Source organism: Sycon ciliatum, chromosome 7, assembly GCF_964019385.1.
Source record: "Sycon ciliatum chromosome 7, ocSycCili1.1, whole genome shotgun sequence".
Lineage (NCBI taxonomy): Eukaryota > Metazoa > Porifera > Calcarea > Leucosolenida > Sycettidae > Sycon > Sycon ciliatum.
This window is the reverse complement of record NC_088649.1, coordinates 24,677,948-24,693,160: the sequence shown is the minus strand read 5'-3', so window position 1 is coordinate 24,693,160 and position 15,213 is coordinate 24,677,948. Positions and strand designations below refer to the sequence as shown.

The 15,213-nt window shown below is 46.6% G+C and overlaps 1 protein-coding gene across 1 annotated transcript in view; it reads left to right on the top strand.

Annotated features, from left to right (window-relative positions):
- Positions 1-13,013, top strand: part of LOC135821739 (leucine-rich repeat-containing protein 15-like) — a 120,944-nt gene extending 107,931 nt beyond the window's left edge. Inside the window, exons 10-11 of the mRNA XM_065334737.1 lie at positions 5,824-5,942; positions 12,787-13,013. Coding sequence (XP_065190809.1) covers positions 5,824-5,942; positions 12,787-13,013 — 346 coding nt within the window. The remainder of the gene's footprint in view (positions 1-5,823; positions 5,943-12,786) is intronic.
- The last annotated feature ends 2,200 nt before the right edge of the window (positions 13,014-15,213 follow it).

Here is a 15,213-nt window from a genome sequence, read left to right as displayed (position 1 = left end):
CTAGAAGAAGAAAACACATGAAAACGAGTTATGTTTTTATCTCCGATATTGCTGACCCACCCAAGTTGGGTGGTGTGTTGCTTTGCTGCCTCGAATTTTAGTTAGACCGCATTATCATGTTATTAATTGGTCCCGTCATTGTGCTGTAACAGTCGGCATTCTTTGTTGCCGTGGGACTTAGCTAGTGCTCATTTCCGCTGCGCTCACCTTCCCCTCTTTGGTTCTACCCAACCTTGAACTTTCCAAGTTGGAAGGCTGTTGGTATGCGCACTGGAGATGTGTTAGGGCTAGGTCTTAGGTCGCTGAATGTCTCAGTAGCCGCTGTCAGTTTTGTGCCCTGTTATCGCAAGTACTGACCACTTTAAAAGATATTGTTACATTCGGTGGATAGTTACTTGATAACTCGTTTCAATGTGTTTTCTTCTTCTAGTTAACAAATCTATACTTTCTGCGCTAACAGCTCCTTCAGCCATGTCACCATCCACACGGCCAACATGGCAATATTGTTTGCGCTATCACCAAATTATGCTTTATGTTGGCCAAGCCCCACTGAACATATCATAGGTCGCCTGATGATTGCTTACCCCAAGACCCTAGAGTTGATAGAGTTGAGAGCAATCTCGTAACCTGTAAACCTCAGTTTTAGCCTTTTGGTGTGTAATAGCACTCCACATCATTGTGTGTAGCCCCCCCCCCCCCCCCCTGGCAGAAGAAAGTTTTCTTCCTTATAGGCACAGGTATGGAGGGATGTAGGGATTGTGAGAACACAAACGTACACAAAAAGATGTCTCTTCCAAAAAATAATTGATCGGAGCAGCGGCTCTCATGTTTTATCAGCTTGACGTTTTCACTATATTTGGTGACATCATGATGACATCATCACCTTGCGCAGACTAGGTCGGATTTATGACGTTCGAGAGACTTTGTATGGGAGTAGATGGGGAAATAGCCGTAATTTGGATCTCCTTTTTATCATAGAAGTTGGATGTTTTTCTTCTATGTGGACCGTATTTCACCCTGCCGTTATCTCGAGAGCCAAATGTTCTGGTAAAAAGCTTGGTTTTGCAGAGAAACATGAAAGACATTGGGTTTTCCGTTTTAGCTTCCCTTAGGTTACAGGAACGCAAAATTGGGAGTACCTCAGTGTAATAGGTAGCCGAGTGGTAGGCGCGGTGAAATCAACAATAATTACTTTTATTCTACTTTCAGGTACACACCTGAAATATAATCGTTCGTGAAAGAAGAAGCGGCAAAATAAATAACTTTCTCTCCGGTGCTCACCTAGAGGCTGAATCCTTATTCTTCGAGTTAGCTTTCATTGCTATCCAATCTAATCTAATCTAATCTAATCTAATCTTCATCAAAACAGAAATGCGCAGCCGCTTTTATGCAGCAGACGACGTACGCTTACATACGGAGATACACTAAATATACATCAGGCAAGCTCCGTATTAGTTCCGTACTGCTTCCGTATTGATCGGGCAGGGATACTACACCCTCCCTTCCTACAGATAATCACGCCCTCGTGATTCTCAAAAATTAGTGAAGAGTTATGAACAACAGCGTCACCCGGAAGATGGCAAATTATATCGGAAATGATAACGTTTAGAGTAGACAGAAGAAATGAACTGATAACAAATCATAAAGTAGAAGCACACCAGGTTCACACGATCTCACGGGGTCAAAAGGGGAAAGAACTGTCCTCCAAATAGGACCTGAAAAACTACAGCACTCTTGCTGCACAACGCTGGCACAACCCGCCAGGAACATCGCAGTTCAAAAACCGAACTGAATACATTATAACTATAAGGGGCGTTGTCACACACATTGTCCCACGTTAGCTGGGTAAACCGTGGCTCACCATGATCAGACGCCTACCAAACTAAACTGGATTCACACACTCGCATAAAGGAAGACTGAAGAGAACAGAGAGACTGAAGGAAGACAGGAAAGAAAATGCCATACCTGGAATCAGCGTTAGTAACCCCGGCGGCGGCTGGAGCTATGGCGGAGGGCGAGCCAGGTTTTATCTTCATCTTGGTTGAGCCGGTCACTCAGAGCGGCTAGCTCGGCGTCAGACAAATAACCTCCCTCCTCGTCTTGAATCATGGTCTTCACATTGTCGATAGCATCGCTTTGCGTGACGTAAAGAGTGATGGTCTAGCCAGGAAGAGTGTTGACGAAAATCTGCATCCCACCACGGAGACGAAGTACCAAGTGAATAGTGGACTCCTGCTCAACGTTGTAGTCACTCAGGGTTCGGCCGTCTGCCAACGGCGTGCCGGCGAAAATCAAACGCTGCTGGTCTTGGGGAATACCCTCCTTGTCTTGGTCAGCAGCCTGCATGTCGTCCTCCTCATCAGCTTCGCCATCACCACCGGTAGTATACGTGTAGGTAGCGGGTCGCTTGGAATCGCCATCGGAGTCTCCAATGGATGCCGTGCGGAAAGAATGGTGATCCACGTTAGCACCATGACTGTGCTGCAGGCTAATAAGCATGGCCAGGCCCAGGAAAGCAAGAAACATGATTCTCATCTTGATTCGTCGCACGGAGCTGCAGCGGGTTGAGCCATGGGGTCTGGGGTCGAATCACGTTGTTTTATTTAAAACTACACCGCTGCCACCAATGTAATAGGTAGCCGAGTGGTAGGCGCGGTGAAATCAACAATAATTACTTTTATTCTACTTTCAGGTACACACCTGAAATATAATCGTTCGTGAAAGAAGAAGCGGCAAAATAAATAACTTTCTCTCCGGTGCTCACCTAGAGGCTGAATCCTTATTCTTCGAGTTAGCTTTCATTGCTATCCAATCTAATCTAATCTAATCTAATCTTCATCAAAACAGAAATGCGCAGCCGCTTTTATGCAGCAGACGACGTACGCTTACATACGGAGATACACTAAATATACATCAGGCAAGCTCCGTATTAGTTCCGTACTGCTTCCGTATTGATCGGGCAGGGATACTACATCAGTACAAATAAACATTTGCAATAGGACTGATCTGTGCAAGATCAAGGATTAAGATCGAAATTTGTGGTTTGCGTTTGTTGCACAGGTATATGATTGAATGATGTGGGAATTTAATTTAATAGAAAGAACCAGAATGTTCCATGTTATCCATTTTTGAGGGTACCGTATTATCTCTAATATAAGCACAGTCTCCAATAATAGCAAGTCTCCAATAATAGAGAACCTTGGGGCGGCATTCAAAAAATAAAGTGCTCAGTCTCCATTATAAGCACATTGTGTAAATTCATTATCTGTACCGGCGAAAAAAACCCTGAAATGTGTGTGTCATACATGAATTTGGCATGGCAACATGCCTCTGAAATGAGGTTGAAATAATAATGGAACAGTCTCCAATAAAGGAACGTCTCCATTAATAGCACGGGGCGGAGGTGCATTGAAAAAATAAAGGACCGTGCTTACATTAGAGATAATACGGGTATGTAAGTTTCAAGATTCCCCTAAGAAACTTTTTCATAGGCTTGCACAGTCGATTAAAACCTCCAAAGGGAACCTTTATGTAAATTTGGAGCGAAATCGAAGAGATCGAGTTGCACACACACACTTTGGTATACTCAGCTGTGCTCTCTGAAATACGTGTCTCCTTGACACCTTTCTATGTTTTGTTTCTCTACATTATTATAAAACTGGTGGTGCTAGTGGACAAAATAATGTTACTTGGTCCTGTTCTTTTCTATATGTGTCATCTTTGAATTATGAAGTTGAGGACACCACTGCAGCTGTACTTATGGTTGATAAATATGGTGGTAAGGACACAGCTGGCAATACGGCGGTAAATACACGCCTGCCCACACATGCTCTCTAGGCTGAAACATGTTCTGGCACAGAGCTCTCCTTCTCATCACCACCACCATCAGTTCGCGCATGGCGCCTAGTCAATGCATGGTTGGCGGTATCCGACATAGCAGGCTGGTACATCAAGTAGCGCATGGCACATAGAAGGTTACACGGCAACGACATAGCTCGATCGCGACGTATGTTTCGTCTCCGCTGGACCCATCAGGCTATCTTCTTCTTGGATGTCTTCATATGGAGCTTGACTCAGGAGAATGAAGTTGAAGACCCACTGCAGCTGTACTTATGGTTGACAAATATGGGGGTAAAGACACACCAGACAATATGGCGGTAAATACACGCCTGCCCACACACGCTCTCTATGCTGCAAAGCTCTGGCACAGAGCTCTCCTTCTCACCACCCTCCGCTATCAGTTCCCGCCTGGCGTCTATTCGATGCATGGTTGGCGGTAACCGACATAGCAGGCTGGTACATCAAGTACAAAACTAAATCAGACTTTACACGGATCAGAATATACCAATCACAATATGCAACATCACAACAAGACCAGTGGCAATACGTGAGCAAACTCTCCCTTGACGATAATATCAAAGGTGATAACGATAATAGGAGGACAACTGTGCCAGTTGTAGTGGATACTGTTACACTGTTCATGGCTATTGAGTAGTTTCTTGCAACTTCTAATTATATGTGAGCGCTAAAACATGACCACAGCTTTTTTTGAAAAAGTCGAGATAATCGCGATTTGAATTCCGCGGCAAAAAAATACGAAGCTCGAAGTGCAGCGCAACGCGAGTCGCTGTTGTTGTTCTCCTCGGTCGACTGGATCTGTTCCGGATGCAATTCTTTGTTGCAAGTAAGTTTATTTGTTAGAGTTTGTATTCCATGTTGCGCTGAGTCGCCTAAAACTGATCGTCATCGATGTATCGACAGAAGAGCCTAGTAGTAGTAATGTACTGCGGAGCGGAAGAAGACGACATCACCGCACTCCATGCGCAGGATAAAATATTTTGAGGATTCGAGTCGGAAACAGAAGGAAGACGATGATGGCTACAGCGACGAGTCATTTGAGGGCGACACTTTCATCGAGCGTAAAAAGAATTGATGCTGGTAGTCCCACGATCTGCAGTGACGAGGAATTCCACTCTGATGACAACCTGGCAAGCGATTGGCATCGACACTGACTTGGGAGGTGAGTCGGCCGATGATTTGGCCAGAATGGACATCGCTGCACATATCCGGGACAATGCCAGTTTTGGTTGCAAGTGCAAAAACAATCACTGGACTCTGCTGCTACCTCAACTTGCTCAAGTCGATAATTTGAGTACCCTTAATGGGCCTTATGCGGAACATCGCTAGCATGAGCAGTATGCAGCGAAAGCATTACTCTCTGGCGAGCGGAGAAAACCGTGTGCAGATGGGCTTTGGTGAGGGGAATATGAGTGCGACGTCTAGTATGTTGAGGAACACTGTGTGCAGCAGTGTAATAATAATAAAATTTAAACTATACTGTATATCTGAAAGTACAGGTGGAGTGTGATGGAGAGGACATGGAGTGCCAACTTCTTCGGCCATCTACAGATGTTGACCGTGTTTTCGCTGGCGGTTCTTCAGTGGTGCTCCAAACAGGAGGTATTTCGGACACCCAGCTCAGCTGCCTATAGACAATTTGGATGTGGCTGAGTACCTGTCAGCTCATGCTATAAGACCCTGGACAGAGGAACTGACTCGGAAAGGATGAACCAAGTGGGCATATCAATTGTGTGCAAAAATGACAATCCCATTGCTGTACATAGAATTTCACCATTTCAACAGTGCTGCATATAATACCATTGTAGCAACACTTAGACATGTCGGATCAATCCAAAACTTTCAGACAGTGAACATTAGGTGTGTCAGATCATTTTTGAACAAAAATCTGAAAATCGAATTTTTGGTCTGTGGTCATACTATTTTGGCGTGCTCTGGCTCATGTTGTGTCCTGCATATGCACAGATATCTTGAGCACTCATTTCCACAAAACCTTCGCTTGTGCGCTATCAAGTACCCTAAGGATTTTTCAAAGTCCGAGAACAGAATAGATGCAGGTAGTGTATGGAGTTATATTGCTTCAAGTAAGTAACCCGTTTATACCACATCACACATTCCAGGGCTTCCCGGTGGCCAATAAGAGATAATAGAGAGGTTTCAACCCGCGTGATTTGTGCTCTTACGTGAACGTCAATTTTTTGCGTTGACGCGAGCTCAGAAAGAGCTTTCGCTTCACATTGCTTGTGAAGCAAGCTGATGACAGGAGCGAAAACTGGGAGAGAAAACTTCAAAAAGTGAAAAAGTGATTTTGGTGAGGCCAAAGTCGCACAAATATTATTTTAGCTAGTTTAGGAAAAATCGAGTCAATAATCCCAACCTGATAGCAAGGCTAAATTTGCAAAACTCGCGTTCACGTCGAATGTGAGTTGACCTCATCTCACGTCATGAACGGGAGTTTCAACGCCAAAATTTGCCACACTGACGTGAAATTTCACGGTGTAGTGCAGAACAACGTGAAACGAAACCTCTCTAATAGTATGAGGAAGGAGAAAGAGTGAGGAAGAATTGGGTGGGGTTATCTGGGATTTGGAGAGAGTATGAGAAGAGATTTAACGAAGCTGGATGGGCAAGCAATTAAATAACGAAGGGCTTTGTACAGGGGAGAATGGAGACAGCGATCAGTCCGCGGAGTTGGCAAATGCCAAGTACGAGAGCGACGTAAATCACGCAAAGGTTGCACTCTGCAGGCAGGATGCAGCGAGAGTATATGTGGTGGGGCATAATTGTGGCGCAGAGAATGTGCGAAGACTTTAAAGCATGAAAATAGTGTTGGCCATTTGATGCAATGCAAAAGGTGGGAGTGTTCTAAGTGTGTGTAAAGGGTGGAGACATATTCTGGCGGCTTTCTGCTGGAGTCTTTCTAGGCTGTCAAGGGAAGTGTGTGACAACGGTGTGAGAGAATTGCTCGCATATGAGAATATACTGTATAGCAGGAAATTTTCAGACGGAAATATTTTCGGACAAAGCCGAATTTCGACCTTTCGTCCGGATTTTATTTTCGTACAGTGCTGCATGCTAAATGCACGTGTTCGCAAGCAGTATGCATGTGTAGTGTGCATGATTTCACAGGAACAAATTTTAGTACGGAATTAATTTTAGTACAAAAGAGGCCGTGTACGAAATCGTTCGAAAATAAATTCCATCCGAAATTTTCCTGCTATACAGTAGGTAGTATGTATGTCTGATATATGTGAGATAAAGAATCACTGAAATTGTCAGAGGGGTGCAATGCGCCTGACCAGCACAGCTCTTGTAGCACATAAGACTCCTTTGTTGTCTTTGTCTTTTGTCTTTGTCTCTTTTATTACCCCTATTACTTTATACGGATGTGCACATAGTATATATTTTGTTCAAAAAGGTCGTTACAGTGTACTTGATAAATGTTAGCTTGCCTTCATCGCCTGCCACCTGGAGGCATGGATCGCTTGAAAACGAAGTTTCTCGACCCGAATTTGAACGCGCGTCTTGTTCAGAGTATTGTTGAGTGCTGAAAGGTCTCCCACAAACTCTGATGAACTAACTGATTTCTTTGGCCTTCCAGGGGACAAAATAAATTCGAAAAACCGCAATTCTAATGACGCGGAGGAAGTAATATGTATGTCTGATAGATGTGAGATAAAAAATCACTGGAGAGTGTAGACCTTAGGGCCTTTTCACACTAGGTAAAAGAACATGAGTGCACGCGACATCATGTACCAGGTTTGTTTGGGCTGCTTTTCACACTGCTTGACTTTGAGAACGTCATGAAACATTTTCACGGGATTCCCCATGGCGACAGCCTACATCACTGACGGCGGGAAAAGTTTGAAGTTACATCCGCACAAGAATTTCAAGAAATTTTGGACTCATGATCGCTCGAGAAGGTGAAGGAGAAACAAAAAATCCCTTTCTCACTTCTTTGTTGAAGAATGCCTCCTGTTCGTGATGATAGGCGGCGAAGAAGACTTTTGGCGTTGATCTCACGGACGAACAGGTGATGCAGGAACAGACGGCACCTGCGTTGAGCTCAATGAGCTAATGGGCCCATAGCCTGGTACGTCCGAAAACGTTTTGTGCCACAGCTTGAAGTTGCCCCACTTGGCACCTGCAGCTGCGAGATCTAAATTGCCTGCATTGCCACCACAACCATCACCTACAGCTGCTCCGGTTTAGGTTGAAGCTGTGTACTTCTTGTAGAAATCTCTCGCCTTCGACTTGAGGTCGATTTTATTGCTGACAACCTTGAGCGAGAACTCATGCTCGTTCTTCTCCCCATATAGTTGCACAGCATACTTGTTGAGAGCCTGCACCACCTCCATTTCCCTTACTTTTCTTTTGATCATCTGACCGCCTTTCTTCCGCTGTTGCTCGCCCCACAGCTCGATCAATTTTTTTCTAACTCCTCGTTGAAGTGAACCAAGGGCATTGTCCAGGAGAGTTGAGGAAACGCTCGACCAACACGACGGCCACAACAAAAAACTCTTCACGAATGTGAAAACGGAAGAATGGCACTTTCTACAGGGGTCCTCGCTTGTCGTAAAAGGCACGTGCGCCGTTTTCATTTTAGCGCCATTTTCCACCCATTGTCATGACGATTTTCATGAAAATGTCACTTATACGGCGTTTTTTACCTAGTGTGAAAAGGCCCTAAGTCTAAAAAGAATATTGAAAGACTTGAGTGATTTTTTGACCATGTATTCAACATGCTCCGTCCAACGGAGGTCATGCTGAAAGATTATTCCGAGGTGTTTGTGTCTTTGTGCTACGGTAAGCGGGCTATTCCTGAGGGTGATCTGGGGTAGCTGTTCAGGGGGACGATTATTATGGTAGAACGGGAGGTTGACTGTTTTCTTCGTGTTAACTACTTCCTCCGGAAACAAAAACTTCGTGATTTTTTTCACTACTTTTTGCTGCTGTTATTTCGCTCTCTCTCTCTGCTTCTGTCATCCAGAAACACTGACATGACGGTTCAGAATCGTAGGAAAATATGACTCATATTTTGGAGAGCTGACAGTCGTCGCAGAGCAAGGGTGTCGACGCTGCAAACAAAGCCAAGGGAACATGTTTTTCATCGTTCGTCCATCAGGCGCAATGGGGAGAAACGCACTGCGTACGCTGCTCGTCGTAGCTATTTTTTAGTTCAGAACTTGACAGAGCAGCACAATGTCACTGAGGAGCAAGAAGAGTGGAACATGAATCGCAATAGCAGCTAGCGTTTTGAAATCTTCACCATCCCTGCATGCGAACAGTTCGGCGCGGTGTCAAAACTCCAAAACGCAGAGGTGTGACAATCGTCCCTTCCCGCAGCAGAGGAAGATGAACAAATTCAAAATAGAAGTCGTTCAGTCCCTGTAGAACCCATACCTCAACGTGGATGATATCGCCTTTTCCAGCAGCCTCGACGATGTGTCGAGATCTGATCGCGGCAGTCGGGAAGTGCTGGTACGACTATGATATCCCTTGGAGGACATTTGAAATGTTTGGAGTTGCCTGTGTGTGTTGTTCCGGGGCCCCTCCTCGGGCGAGAAGGGAGGCGGCGATGAGTACCAGCGCTGCAGCGCTGCCGTGGTCTCCGCCGAGATGTTGGAGAAGGCACTCAGGTAACAGCGAAGATGATCAGGGACACAGAGAAGCTTCTCCGTGACATACGACATCGCGTCGATCGACCTGCCACTTGGAATGATTTCAGCGGTGGTGAGCCGAGTGATGGCGACCCAGTCTGAGACGCTACTCCCACTAATCGATCCTGTAGATATTGTTAATATTATGTCGATTGACTGTTTTGAAGTGTTTCTCTTCCAAAAGAACACTTTTGTTGGGCACAGTAACTCCTTGAAAAGTCATGTCAAAAGTCACGAAGTTTTTGTTTCCGGAGGAAGTAGCAGGTGCCATCTTTGAAGCCAGTCTCCAGCTGCTTTGACACTCTGTTGTAAAGTTTCGGGTGCAGTCTTGAAGAGTTCTCGGTGTGGAAATCAGAGCGGTGTCATCTGCAAATTGGCTGCAGGTGGTGCCGGGATTCTCACATGCGTGTGGAAGGTCTATGGTGTAGACGAGGAATAGAAGCTTCCCAAGTTGTTGTTTCAAATCCTTATTCTCACGACCGCCAGTGGCAAATAGCAGGTAATAGTGTAAGAGAGGGAAAAGAGTGAGGAAGAATTAAGTGGGCAGGGCCTAGGGATTAATGACTACTTAACCTCTCTCTCTCTCCCTCTCTCCCGATCTCGCTCTCTCTCTCTCTCTCTCTCTCTCTCTCTCTCTCTCTCCCTCTCTCTCTGTCATCTCTCTGTCATCTCTCTGTCTCTCTCTGTCTCTCTGTCTCTGTCTCTCTCTTTGTCTTTCGGTCTCTCTGTCTCTCTGTCTCTCTGTCTCTCCCTCTCTCTCTCCTCTCCTTCTCCCCCCCCCTCATCTACCGATAATTATTAGCTCCCCGTTTTCTTTCGATGAGTTTGCTGTGCAGGGAAGCCGAGACCCTAGGTTGGTTGAGCACATCAGACCCCGTCCCCACGTCCACGATTCATGCCTGCGATGCTGCACTGCTGCTTTGCATGTCATGATTGGAAGCTGTGGACTTAGTAAAACAAAGAGAAAGAAAAAAAGCTGGGGTGGTCGCTACACGAGCATACAGACTTGTGCAACAGCAGGGATATCTATGATTTGAAGAGAGTACGAGAAGGGATTTCGCAAAGCTGGGTGGGCAAGCAATTAAAGTAATGAAGGGTCTTGTTCAGGGGAGTCTGGAGACAGCTATCAGTCCGCGGAATTGGCAAGTACCAAATACAAGAGCGACGTAAATTATACGAGGGTTGCACGCTGCTAGCAGTATGCAGCGAGAGTATATGTGGTGGGGCATAATTGTGGAGCAGAGAATGTGCGAAGAGTATATGTTTAACATTAAAGGGTGAAAATAATGTTGGCCATTTGATGCGATGCAAAAGGTGGGAGTGTTCTTAGCGTGTGTAAGGGGAAGGTGGAGACATATTCTGGCGGCTTTCCGCTGGAGTCGTTCTAGCCTGTCAAGGGAAATATGTGACAACAGTTTGACAGCATTGCTCGTGTTGAATACGAGAAAGGACGACTGACGACATATTATCCAGACATTACAACGGGAACGGGTAGGTTGGTGGAACGACATTTATTGGAGACAGGACAAGAGACCAATACGAGCGAAACGACTACATGGTGATTATTGACGAGTGAGAAAAGAGAGAATGAGATCAAGTCTGAACGGCAAGATAAAGGGCCTGGGTAGCTATGGCAAATATGGGCGCGCAAGTAGCTACCCAGGCAAACGGAACAAAAGGAGACAAAAGGTCAGTACGCAAGTGCATGGAGGCCAGCTAGAAAAGGTACGGGAGGAGGTACCTAACATACCACTCCTCCATGAAAAAAAATCACGCGTCTTCGCGGAGAGAAAAAAAGAGAGAAAAAGATTTAAAAAAATGAGTGACGGAGACAAAACACACACATGTTGCACGCGCGCACGGATCTCACAAAAGTGTGTACTAAAAATGCACTACAGATCATTCCTGTACTAGTTTTAGTGTGTAATAACTATTGGAGTTTGACGAGGAAGGTGAATTACTAGTATTTTGCACGGCTAATACAGCCTAGTTGCACTTTTGCTAAGCATCCAAAAATTAGAGCGTGGCTCACCATGATCGGACCACTAACTTGGTAATGTTTTATGAATACACGCGCGCACACACTACAAAAATTCACGAAAGTACATTTGACGAAGAAGGAACGCATACAAAAAAAAAGAAAGGTAGCTGACCTGCATGGCTTGAACGAGACTAGACGAGGTTGGTGTAGGAGAGACGAGGTTGATAGAGACGAGACGAGGTTGGCGTAGGAAAGACGAGACTGACATGGACGAGACGAGGTTGACATAGACGAGACAAATGGCGGTTGAGGACGGCTGGGCATGGGATGATCTCAGGGTCGTGGGTCGATCAATAATCGGGCGCCAATGTTGAATACGAGAAAGGGCGACTGACGACATTTTATCCAGACATTACAACGGGAACAGGTAGGTTGGTGGAACGACATTTATTAGAGACGGGACAAGAGACCAAGACGAACGAAACCACTACATGGTGATTATTGACGAGTGAGAAAAGAGAGAATGAGATCAAGTCTGAACGGCAAGATAAAGGGCCTGGGTAGCTATGGCAAATATGGACGCGCAAGTAGCTACCCAGGCCAACGTAACAAAAGGAGACAAAAGGTGAGTTCGCAAGTACATGCAGGCCAGCTAGAAAAGGTACGGGAGGAGGTACCTAACACTCGCATAATGGGGAAATATAGGTACTTTCTCCGCGTCATGAAAATTGTAGCTTCGCAGATCGCAATATTTGTGACTTGGCTCGTCTTGGTAAGACTTTCTGAATCGCTGTTTTCTGTGTTGGAACATTGGTGCGACCCTTCCTGCGCAATATTTACTTGTAACTGAAGCCGTGGTGTTCTCGGACTTTGTCGGAGCTCTCTTCCGCACCAAGCAAATTCATCGTGTTCCGCACTATTCCGCCCCAGAGCGCACATCGTTTTTCTGGAGTTCGTGCCGTCCCCACATCGTTCGCGTGGGCATTTATCAAGACTTCAAGCTCGGGTATAAGAATACTGGTATCTCTCCTGAATACGAAATGCTGAAGTTGACGATGGCAAAAACAAAATGTTCTCAATTTCCTAAAATGCGCTACTTGTTGCGCATGTTGCTGCGAAGGTAGCAGGTCTAAAAACACCAACAGAATCAGTGCGAAAGGTGCGGAACTGCTTACCCTATGCCGCTGGAAGGAGGGAAATTATTGCAGTGGCTCCTGAATTACCTCTCGAATCGCCAGCTCAAAGTGGTTATACACGGGCAAGCATCAACACCGCTTGCAATCACAGGTGGTGTGCCACAAGGTAGCATACTTGGCCCCACGCTCTTCCTGCTTAACGTCTGTGACATCGACCAGTGCCTAACACCAGGCACTAAGCTGAGCACGTACGCCGATGATACTGCAATGTACCATCTCGTGCTACCAACTGATGACCCTGCAAACCCCGGACACAGGCTCCAGGGGGCCCTCGACCGCCTCTACCTGTGGGGAGAATCGTGGCGCATCCGCTTCTAGCCACAGAAATCACAGCAATTGGTGATCAGCACAAGATCAGAAACCCCAGCGCTGGACCCTGTAACGTTTGGAGGTACCCCAGTTGCAAAGACTGAGACTCCTGGGAGTCTCATTTGATGCCAAGCTGTCATTCCGCAACCACCTTCACAATGTCGCAGTCCGTGCAAGCTAACGGATGGGCTTTCTCTTGCTAGCTGCCCACGTCCTGCCTCGGGGCAGCCGCCTGGCAATGTACAAAGATTTCGTATGCCCAGTCCTGGAGTATGCCCCAATGGTCTGGATGGGCGCCTTCCAGACCCATCTCGATAACCTAGATTGAGTCCAGAGGAGGGCTTTGGACATCATCGGCACAGGCACCCTCCTGGATTCCTTCTGTCTACGCCGCTCGGTTGCTGGCCTCACGTACCTGTACAAGCTACGCTCCACTGATGGCCCAGCGCAACTCACCGCAATGATTCCATCTCCGGAACCGCCACGGCCTCACCCAGCCATTGGAGCGTTATCTTGACCTGTTCGAGGACATCTGTTCCAAGAACGAGTTCGAAGAGAGCGAATGTTTGCTGCGACTGCGCATCGCGCTAGCGGGTAGCAAAGCGGAGAGGATATGTACTGGATGCAATAATTACGAGGAAGCAAAGCGAGAGTTGCTTGCCTCGCTCGGAAAGACTCCGGATAAAGCGTGGAAGACATTGCTCCAAGACTAGACGGCAGCTCGACGCCAGCCGCCACCCTGCTTACCTGAAGCTTGACCTCCCACACAGTGCCCCTAACTACATCCACTGGTCATTTCCATTCTGCCACGTGGAAGTGTGGAACAGCCTCCCAGCAGAGATGCTCGCCAATCTCCAGGTTAAGAAAATGCAGGCGTTCAAAGTAAATGTTCACAAGCCCACAAGCACTGGCTTTGGGCAACGGACAACAACTAGCGCCACTGATAATCATCTCTCTCTCTTCTCTCTCTCTCTCTCCCTCTCTCTCTCTCTCTCTCTCTCTCTCTCTCCCATTCTCTCTCTCTCTCTCTCTCTCACAGTGTCACAGCAGCTAGAGACTGGCTTCAAAGATGGCACCTGCTGGTTAACACGAAGAAAACAGTCATCCTCCTGTTCTACCAAAATAACCGCCCCCCTGAACAGCTACCCCAAATCACCCTCAGGAGCAGTCCGCTTACCGTAGCACAACAAACACAAACATCTCGGAATAATCTTTCAGTTCGACCTCCGTTGGACGGAGCATGTTGAATACATAGTCCAAAATCACTCAAGTCTTTCAATATTCTTTTTTAGACTAAGATATACACTCACCAGTAATTCTTTTTCTTGCATCTATCAGGCATACATACTACCTACATTCTCATATGCGAGCAATGCTCTCACACCGTTGTCACACACTTCCCTTGACAGGCTAGAACGACTCCAGCGGAAAGCCACCAGAATATGTCTCCGCCTTCCCCTTTACACACACTTAGAACACTCCCACCTTTTGCATCGCATCAAATGGCCAACACTATTTTCAAGCTTTAAAGTTAAATATATACTCTTCGCACATTCTCTGCACCACAATTAGGCCCCACCACATATACTCTCGCTGCATACTGCTAGCAGCGGGCAATCTTCGTATAATTTACGTCCCTCTCGTTCTTGGCACTTGCCAATTCCGCGGACGGATTGCTGTTTCCATTCTCCCCTGTACAAGGCCCTTAATCACTTGAATTGCCTGCCCACTCAGCTTTGCGAAATCCCTTCTCGTACTCTCTTCAAATCATAGATATCCCTGCTGTCGACGGCGACGACGACGACAACAACAACAACAACAAGCTCGATCGTGTCCGAGCAAGCGACCCACGAACAAACCACCAACAAATGACCGGAGGACCAATTCGGCTGCACTCCCTGCATCACAGCGGAGCTCGGGTACAAGTGTGCCCGATGCAGGAGGTAGTGAAGCTGGCGTGAGTGCTAGTTCAGGTAGTAGTTGTACAAACACGGAACCCAGCGCGCGGAGCTCGAGAGCTCAAATCCATCCAACAGCTCAGCACGCACGCGCACAGAGCCCAAAGGTTCACACTCGTACGCCAGCGCAGCTCAACAGGGAGCCCGTGCACAGTTTAAAGGGGAAGTTAAGGCAAAAATTAAAATTTCACCAGTTGTAGTCTTCGGGGTGCTGAGTCGAATGGTCGTGGTCCGAGGAAGCTGAGACGCTC